We start from the raw sequence: 10,553 nt of genomic DNA, 5'->3' as shown, positions 1-10,553 counted from the left end.
GTAAAGTGATAATAATATTTTGGAACGTGTACTTTTTAGTGTGGAACCGCGTACTTATATAATTTCACTGAGGTGTGCATAAGTTACACCGATAATGTTGCCGCCACAATGACAGTTCTGTAGATTTGTGGTGAAAATGTTCAAATTAAACCATGTCTCAATATAAGTCAAAGCTGAGAACCAGATTTAATCAAGTTTGAATAAAAGAAACTCTGCTATTCATGTATAGCTGTGATTAGAGCATGTTATTCGAGAGTTAGATTTCACAACACGAGACACGTGTGTCATATGATGTCGCCCTCTGTTGGTAGGTATCCAATGTCACAGAGGAGAAAAGAAGCGACTCACTAGCAGTAGCACTATATGATAAATTAAAATGGCGGCGCCCAGTGAGGTTGTTCTGAGCAGCGAAATTTCGGGACAGATGTGGAACTCGTGTGTTTGGGATCCTCATAATGGCACCTCTTTGAAAACATATAAAGGCGGGAGCAGTTCGTCTCGCACTTTACGTCTTTTAGGCCAAGACCATCTCATCGCAGGGGTCAGCAATCATCCATTGATACACGTGTGGGCTTTACATAGACAGGTAACGTGTAGTACTAGTACGGTGTACTCGTAATATGTAAACAGTCTGACTCAGTGACAGTCCAAGGGAACTCTCACTTGAGTACGGAGTCAGCTATACTAGTATTCACAGGCACTCAAATCAATGTGTAGAAAAAAATATGTATTGTATGTAAATAAGTCTTATTTGCATACATATATATATATTTTTAGGCCGAGTCTGCTGACAAGCGCTTGTCACCAGAACAATATGCTGCTGACAAGCGTGACCTTTGACACCCATTATGATGTGTTTTGGCGTCAAGTGTAAAACGTTCTTATTACCCTTGAAATTGATTGCACTTTATCACTTTATCAAACACCATCAGTTCTTAAAACTGTTAATTTACGTGTGATAGCTCCTGTTTTTTCCAACAACCGCGAAGTCCGCCGCGTACACACATGTACACTTCACCGCCTATATGCTCCATGGCCATGGCCGCGTATGTGATGTAGTACTACGTGCAACGTGTAAACAGTAAAGGTAATTAATCAAAACAACTAAAGTTTGTTGCATCAATAACATTCATTATTGTGAAGGACAGGTAAAATGCGTATAGTTTTTGTGGTGTTGCGTGGTCTTTTTACTTGTTTTATCCCATGTGCAGTGATGGCCTCAAAGTAATGACATTTGACCTGAACAGCTGACGTCAGCTCACCGGCCGCGCAAGTTAAACGCCGAATCGTGAAATAAACATTAAATCTCAAGTACTATAAAGCTGGGGTGGGAAACTTGAAACTACTACAGGAAAACGACACGGTGACAGTATTACTCCATTCCGGGACTTAATTGTGTCAAAGGTACGGGTCAGTACTAGCGCACATGTTGACGTCGACCAGGCTGTAGTACACACGTACGTTCGGCGCTTGTCACGAGAACAATATGCTGCTGACAAGCGCTTGTCACCAGACACTCCGATATTTTTAATCATACACATTGATTCGAGTGCCTGTGATATACTATAGTACATGATGATGTATTTGGTCGGTTTGACCAAATATAGCTGGCTCCGTACTCAAGGCAGGACCTCCTCGGACTAACTCAGTGACTGCTCATATGCTGTTCAAGTTCAACATTGATGGTACAAAATGTGTTGTTGGTTTTTGTTATTATTGATTAGCACATCACAATTGCGGCCAACCTGATGTATTAGTCCAAAGTAATAGGAACTGCAATTGTAGCTTTGCTACTTTTCGCACTAAATTCTTTTTAATTTTTATTTGTTCATTGTTTATAATTTTTACGTTTTTATATTAAGGCTTTTGAAACAATAAAAGGTGTTTTTTTATTTTTTTATTATTTATTTATTTATTTATTAAGCCGTGTACACAAGAAGTGACATTGGCAAGGAAATATACCAAGAGAAACACTGATGTTTACAATGTCTTGAAAATGTTAAGTATATCACTGAGATATCTAGCTGTGACACTTGCTAGAGTATCATCTACAAATGAAAAAAATGTACTTATTATTATATACATACAGCAATAGCATGAAAGACAAACACTCTTTTTTGCCATATTTAATGAATAATGACCTCCCAAAAAAGCGTAGGAGCCAAAGTATCATCTACAAAAAGCCTAGATATAAAATTAGTTTGTTTCCCATCAGAGGGCAAATTCAGAAATGATGTAGTGATATGGATACTTTTCAAGCTCCGAAATACTGTGCAACTGATTATCAGAGCCTGAGGTTTGATTTATTTTAACTGTCTAAAAGGCTTGTTTCCAATTATAAAAAGGATAAAAGCATGACAACCGACTGCTGAAATTACACTACATATCTTTGTATAAGAATATCACCAGTTTGAAAAAACTCAGCACATGACCTCTGGTGAGAAAAAACAAACTAAACAGCATGTCGGAGTGGTCTGTATAAGGTCTGTCATAAAGAGGTGCTCTTAAACATCGGTCATTTCTGGATTGGAGGCCAGTGAGGGCAGAATGACACAAAGTATCATACAGTCTACATTGTTGGAGGTGACTGATTAAATTTGTACAACTTTTCAAGTGACTATAAGACAACTAGGTGTAACATCAATTTGTAATCTGAATGAAGAGTCAGCACAAGTGACATGCTAGACTGTAACAGCCCATAACTAGCATTGGTAACATGGTTTTAAATCATCATACATCAATAAGACATTCCTTAAATGTAATGTCAAATTTTCTTTTCCAGGATCAACATCAGATGAGAATTGTGTGTCCAGGATTAGTTACTGCATTGGATACTTCACCATGTGGAAGTTATTGTGCTGCTGGTATTGCAGAGAGAATACATTTATGGCATGTGAGTTGACACTAAAGTTATTGTGCTGTCAGTATTGCAGAGAGAATACATTTATGGCATGTGAGTTGACACTAAAGTTATTGTACTGTTGGTATCTCAGATACCTTCACATCTCACTTCATTCTGCAGTCAGCTTCATTCTATGGAATACAAGAAACTAAAAAACGTACTGCTTATTGTTTTTTTCCAGGTGAGTACAGGTAAACTATTAGCAGTACTGAGCCGACATTATCAGAATATAACCTGTCTAAAATTTACAGATGATGGTGGTCATCTTATATCTGGTGGTGATGATAGCTTGGTTCTTGTATGGTCAATGGCCAGGTGAGAATTTGTGTTCTTATATAAACATCCCAGGTGATAATGGCAATATGATATTGCTATAGTCTGGCCATGTGTAGAATCTGTAATATTCAAATATCTCTGGTGATGATAATAACATGGTTTTCATTAGGTATCTGGTGAGGTTAGGAATATATAAACCTTTTAAAATGAGAACATATATCTCATCTTTACACACACACACACACACACACACACACACACACACACACACACACACACACACACACACACACACACACACACACACACACACACACCATTCCCCTAAGTTGAACAGTTTACTTCAGTAGAGGGAAATACAAAACACTTCACAATGAGTTACTGACTTTTACTGTACTCAAATGGGAAATAGTATTAACAGTGTTTGAAATTCACATCTTTTCTCTCCTTTGATTATATTTCAGCATATTACAAAGGCAGAGCAGTGTAACAACAGGAATAGAACCATTGTATGTATGGTCCAGTCATTCACTACCTATTACTGATATACACTGTGGATGTGCAGGTATTATGTCAAGGGTTGTATCTGCTTCATTGGACCAAACCTGCAGGGTAAGTGCCCTCTTTGTGCTTAGGTTTCGATTCTTTTGTTTTCACATGGCCTGGGCGGCCTAAGCTTTTCATGTTCAGTGTTTTTGTTTAAAGACAGTAAGAAGGTAAATCTACCTTAGTTCGTTGGTGCTTTATCATCATTTCCAACTAAAGTTGGGGTACAAGATATGGAAATCTTTCCATAGTATTTTGATATGATTTTAAAAACTTGCCTAATTACAATCTGTCCTGGTGATTTTTTTATGGAATTTTAACCACTTTATCACCCACAGCTATGGGAGTTATCATCAGGCCAACTCGGCGTTACATTTATTTTTGATGTCAGCATTACTTCTGTTACTATGGATACGGCAGAATTCAGACTATTTGCAGGAGGCATTAATGGCACTATTTATCAAGTCAACCTTTACAGTCAGGTAAGTAACCAGGACAATCCCTAAAGCTCAATGGGCTGAGATGTTGATGATACCACACTGTGTTGGATCAGCTCGATCCCACACTTGTTGTCCCAGACCCTTAGATTTCCAGGACTTGAGAACAGTCATCTACCTTGTCACTAGAACTCATTGCTTGATATCCATACTGCACCAAGACAAGATTGAAGACTTATCTGTTGAAAAGAGCTTATTTATATATGACCATACTATCTGTAACAGTTAAATTTCTGGTTCCACGATGCATTGCATGAGATGACATTGTTTATGTTGTTACATTCTGACTTGTTTTCTTGTTACATTTTGACTTGTTTTCTTGTTACATTTTGACTTGTTTTCTTGTTACATTTTGACTTGTTTTCTTGTTACATTCTAACTTGTTTTCTTGTTACATTCTGACTTGTTTTCTTGTTACATTCTGACTTGTTTTCTTGTTACATTCTGACTTGTTTTCTTGTTACTACATTTGAATTAATATTTTTATCATGGAATGATGGAAAGACATGTTGACCTCTTTAATTGTGAGTGATTTTATAGAACAAAGACTAAACCACCATCAATGACAGAAAATGATTTTACTAGTAAATCCAAGGTACAGTCAGGTGACAACCATCGTCTCTATGTTGTGTGTGCGCAAACCTCCATACACATAATAGAATGTATAGGAGACATGCAATGCATCATGGAACTGACAACATGTCTATTCCAATGACCACTACTGATGGAAACTAGGCAATCTATAAATTTTTTACCATATGGTATATCACTATAGTATAATGTCTGTGTCTGTGACTGTGCATGAATTTCTGTTTCGTTCTCATTGTCAGGACGTGTGTGTGTGTGTTTGTCTACATATTTGTATGTAATATGTATTTGTGTGAAGAAAGGGTATGGGGAATTAAGTAAAATGTGATCAGTTTACATTTTTTATTGAATAACTCTTAAAAGACCTAAATCACTAAAAGTGTAATTTGTAAACATTTTGAGTTAATAATAATGTTAGTTTTTTATATTGAGTCTTCCCACACTGTGCTCAAAGAGCTTTATAATTATTACCCATGGTATGGACCTATAATGGCACAGCAGCCCTTTATGCTTAAACCCCCTTGGGAGCATACAGTCCTCTGCAGCCTTTGTAAGCACATAGGATTAAATCTTTCTCATAGCAACCTCTATTCTACCAGGTCCCAAATTATTCTGATGGATTGACAGGCATAATTATGGTTTGAATCTAATTACTTTAGCCATTCAGAAACAAATGGCAGTAATGAGGTTTAACACCAGACTCCAAGCCAGCCACTCTAAACCATTCAACCATCAAGACTACATGGACAGAATAGGCACAGTATTATAATGAGTTTTTGCAATTCATAGATACACACTTTGACATTTTACTTTCTAACTTTCCCCATTAACTTTGAACAATTCTTGACATTTCAATAACCTTTAGTTGACTTTTTGAAGTGTCTACATTTCCCCAACTCTCATTTCTGTCTGGCCATTATCACAGCATGAATACTGAGTTTTGTAGAAAGGTTCCTAGTATGATGTCATTATATGATCCCTTTCAAGTCATAGCTACTCAAGTATCCACCAAGCTTTCAAATTATGTACAAAGGAGAGATATCCTGCTGTAAGAAAAGTAGAAAGCAGTAAATTTTGGAGTATACTTTTTAAAGAGATATAAACCAGAGCATAATTCTCCTGTTCAGTACAGTGTTAATGTAAATGGTTTCATTTGAAAGTTTCTCAAATTTCCCACTTGTTAAATTTGTCCAACCTTTCTCTGAAATACCCTGTGGTTTCCTCTACTGTCTGATGATACAATCAGCTTAAAAACCAAACCATACGAAGTAAACATAGCATTTATTGTTATTCAGTTACTCTTCTAAGATGTCAGGTTTTCAGACAGTCAAGAGTTTAGAGGGGGATAACCTGTACACTAAACTGTGTGACCTCATTGCAAAAATTGTCACAAATAGCTTTTTTGTTATAGATGTTTCACCTTCAAATTCTTGTAAATAACCTGCACTGTTCAACCAATGGTTCATACAGTTTGATGTTCACATTTTCACAAGAGGTTTCAGACTCCAGTAACATCCTCTGTAGCAACCAGAGGGAGAGCATCGGGGGTCTGCCCCGGTTGCGTTTCAGTGTCATCAGCCCAAATGCAGGCGTTACAAAACAAAAAATTGAGAGAGAGAGAGAGAGAGAGAGAGAGAGAGAGAGAGAGAGAGAGAGAGAGAGAGAGAGAGAGAGAGAGAGAGAGAGAGAGAGAGAGAGAGAGAGAGAGAGAGAGAGAGAGAGAGAGAGAGAGAGAGAGAGAGAGAGAGAGAGAGAGAGAGAGAGAGAGAGAGAGAGAGAGAGAGAGAGAGAGAGAGAGAGAGAGAGAGAGAGAGAGAGAGAGAGAGAGACAAACATTGAGTAACAAATTCAGACTTTTCAGCATATTTTCTCTTCTTTAGAAAACCTTATACACAAAAATATAATTGTTTATTTAAGAATTGTTTATGGGAGGTGGTGAAATTTCACAAATGCATGGCCGGGGGAAAAAATTCTTTTGGTAACTGTTTTTCTTTGAAGGTTTCGTAAACAGAACAGCACAAAATTATCATCATTAGTTGCTTTTATGCTTTCATATTTTGAAGTGATTTAAAAATATGTTAAGTATATTTTTATGATATCAAGAGATTGTAAAGAAATTCCAAGATGACTTTTTGTCTGTGAGTAGAAAGGTTCATTTGTAAAGCATAAAAAAATTGTGTGGTCCCAGTTACCCGACCTCACCTACTTTTTCATGCCGACCCTGAACTTTTTACATATTCTAGTAAAAAATAATAAAATTGCGAAAATTGTGAAGTCTCACAAGAAATATTGGATGCAGAAACTGACATGAACTTAAAAAGACAATATAAAACTGTTCTTCCAATCTGTAATGGCTGTACATCTGATGAGAAGAAACCAATAACACAGACACCATATGGAAAACAATGGAAAACATAACTACCTGAATAGACACCCACATATGAAAAAAAAAAATAAACAAAACAATAAAATAAAAAATGTACCTACCCCACCTATTCTGAAATTGAGTGTAATCGGAACCACACAATTCTTTTTATTAGGCCTAACTATGAACCCACAGTTCATAAACTTTTCTTCATGCATGATTTTTTTTTTCAGGCGCAAAACAGCAGTCAGGTTACAGTCAGTGAAAGCGGTGACAATGATAGCCTACAGACCTTTGAACGACACAAGTAAGTATTGTAAATATATTTATTTGATGCATGAACAATTTGGCAGAATCATAATTTAGGATGTGTCAGGCACACTTTAATTTTGTGGACAGTAGACACTACTTCAGTGTTCTCCCCACTATAGAGAAAGCACGGTGCAAACACCATCCTTGCCATCCAGGCTGCCATGCTTGGCAGGTTTCTACTGTGCTTCAAAAGTGTTCTACTGTCCTTGGACTTTCCAGAGAGTGTAATTGTTTATATACTGTGGTCTTATCAATTGAGTTCTTGAAAATCACAGTTGTGTCTATTCCTTTCACACTGGTCATTTGAATTGGATTGTAAAACAACCGGCTACTATGCAGTGTTTTAGTATTCAGGAATTTATTTTTAAAAATTGTTTAAAAGATTGTTTGTTTCAACCAGTATATTTCCATAATTGGGCAGATTTATGAGTCTCATTCCTAGATATTACTACCAACTTTTCACATTTCACCAGCTACTTTAAAAAAATTACCCACATCTCTGGTCATATCTATCAAACCACTGTTAGAGGCAAACATTTTCCTGATGCAAAAATTTACTGATTTTGACTATTGTAAGGGTCATGTGACTACACCTGAATATTTTGACCTTTTTGTCCAATGTTTTTTGGTCAATTTAACACTATTAACACTAAATTGATGTAATACTGCTACTATCCGTAACTGTTATTGTCAAATTGCAGAAAACAAGTTACTTGCTTATCAGTATCTATGGATGGAACCATGTTGTTGTCTGGGTCACATGACTGCACTGTAGTATTATGGGATATAGCCAGCAGACAGTGTACCAGGGTACTCAACCATAAAGGTATATATCACAGGTCTAAGTGGTATTATAGTACACTTACTATGATACACACAATTTGATTGGATAACATGCCATGATACATACAATTTGATTGGATAACATACATGTTATGATATATTTTGTTGTATATCCATCCCTTCATGGTAGGCTCTGAAATGTACCGACCTCTACAGTGTCTTGTCACAATTCATTTGTTATAGTGAGCTGCAACAGTGTTTTGATATGTGTAGTCATGGCATATGAAGGCAACAAACCTACCTCTCTACACACAGGTATAGGAATACAGATGATCATTGTCAAAATCATACAAAAAAGGAACAAATGAAATATACTAAATTTTTTCTTGCTACCTGTAATAGCATTTTAGCTCATGGTAGAAAGTCAGAATAGAACAAGAAGGTCAAGTTATTCTCACACTTGCCTATATTTATTTATACTACGGCTAAACCGACTTGGCCAATCAGAGGCCTTGATTTCGGTTGGTTATATGGAGCCATAACTCACTCTTTCTTAAGGGTATGACCTATATTACTCTCAGTACTCAATTTGCATGCAACAAATTACACAAAATTATGAAAAAGATCCATTTGAACCAATCACGCTGTAGTATAAGTAAGATAGACAACTCTTTCAGTAAGGTTATGTGCCATAAACCCTCATTTATTGGCACATAACCCTCTCGAACTCATTGACTATCTATTACATAGTAATGCATGTGAAATGCCTGGAGCGGAAGTGATGGTGTCGACCAAGAAATCAAATGATTGCTATATTTTCATGATGCGTCCAGTGAGTAAGTATTCTATTTCAGGTAACAAGATTTGTTCTTATCTTCAACAGGAATCATTACGAATGCTATGTTTATCCAAGCACCAGTCAAGATGTTTGAATCATACAATAAAACAATAACACCAATTCAACCTTTCCAAAGGAATATACAGACATTGGATGATGACAACACAGGAATAGTTCAACTCAGGCTAAAACAAATCAGAGACTTTGAGGTAAGGTTTTAAACACAATTGTGGTTCAAAATAGATAAAATATTGGATGTGATAGTTCATAAAAACACTAAGTGAAATAATAGTTGAAACAGAAACTTTGAGCAAAGGATCTTTGTCAATGTTTATTTGGCTGTGTCAGCGTTAGGTTGTAAGCTACGCCATGACAGGGCGCCCTCACACATCGGTCAACTCCTTCCACTCACTAGCTGATAGGCATGGCATGATGTGACATATCTTAAGCATTTAAAATGGACAAATCAAACAGTCAGTGCAGTGCAGAATAGTTATGATGTGACCACCAAGCACACTTGTAAACATGTATTTTAGTAATATTGCTTGTTTGTAGTCTAGGGTCTTAGTTTGTGTATTCCTACTTAACTCTATTGTGTCACATTTCTTACCTATACATATTGTATGTGCCCTAGATTTGTAGCTGTACACAGACATCACAATAGTGAACTCATAAACCCGCCATTCTGAATATCCGAAATGGGGCATTATGGGAAATATGATGATAAAACATAAGGAATAGTGTTTTCTAGACCAAAATAAGAGTAAAAGTTTAGTGTTTATTTCTAAGGTGCATTACATGTTTAAATTGTCCAAACATATTCATGTGTTCATGTTACAAACTTTGCTTACCATACAGGATAACATGGAGATAGACGGTACATCAGTCAAACATGACAAACTTCAGGATTGTCTCCATGAGGTGAGTTATTCATAGACTTCTGTACAAAGAAAATAAATAATTTTTAGTTTCAAACAGACACCACCCGGAGGGGAGTTATACATTTGCCATAAAACAGTTGGGGGCTATGTCTTCGATTGAAGGCTTGTCTAACGCAGTGTCAGTGATCTTACCACTATATTTCAAACAAGTCTGATCCTATTCGTACTTTTCTCACATTTGAGTAACCAAGTCTTCATCTATTTCTTTTCAGATTGATGATGTAGGTGGCAAGAATATATCTCAGTTACAGAAAGAAGTTTCCCAATTGCAAGATTCAAATAAAAAACTTTTCACTTTGTCTGTCAAGAAAATGCTTGAGACTTCAACCTAGCTGGATTTGTAATAAAAGTATGATATTTTGACATGACATTCTTTCTGTGTGTTGTTTAAAATGGCAATATGGATGAGGATTTGAGTATTTATTTTGGATTTTTAATTTATAAAACAATTTTATCATGGCTTCCTACTTGAAAAATCAATTTAATATCAAACCATTTAATTCAC

General features: G+C 36.2%; 1 protein-coding gene across 1 annotated transcript; it reads left to right on the top strand.

The window, feature by feature from the left end:
* The first annotated feature begins 376 nt into the window (after nt 1-376).
* LOC144436995 (WD repeat-containing protein 18-like) lies at nt 377-10,380 on the top strand. Its single transcript, XM_078125862.1, has 10 exons — nt 377-586; nt 2,783-2,893; nt 3,084-3,217; nt 3,643-3,790; nt 4,063-4,206; nt 7,408-7,481; nt 8,188-8,312; nt 9,153-9,316; nt 9,966-10,028; nt 10,261-10,380. Exons 1-10 carry the CDS (start codon nt 377-379, stop codon nt 10,378-10,380), a joined length of 1,293 nt encoding a protein of 430 aa, XP_077981988.1.
* The last annotated feature ends 173 nt before the right edge of the window (nt 10,381-10,553 follow it).

Source organism: Glandiceps talaboti, chromosome 6 (assembly GCF_964340395.1).
Source record: "Glandiceps talaboti chromosome 6, keGlaTala1.1, whole genome shotgun sequence".
NCBI classification, from domain to species: domain Eukaryota; kingdom Metazoa; phylum Hemichordata; class Enteropneusta; family Spengelidae; genus Glandiceps; species Glandiceps talaboti.
The sequence above is the reverse complement of the archived record's forward strand: the minus strand, read 5'-3'. Positions and strand labels throughout refer to the sequence as shown.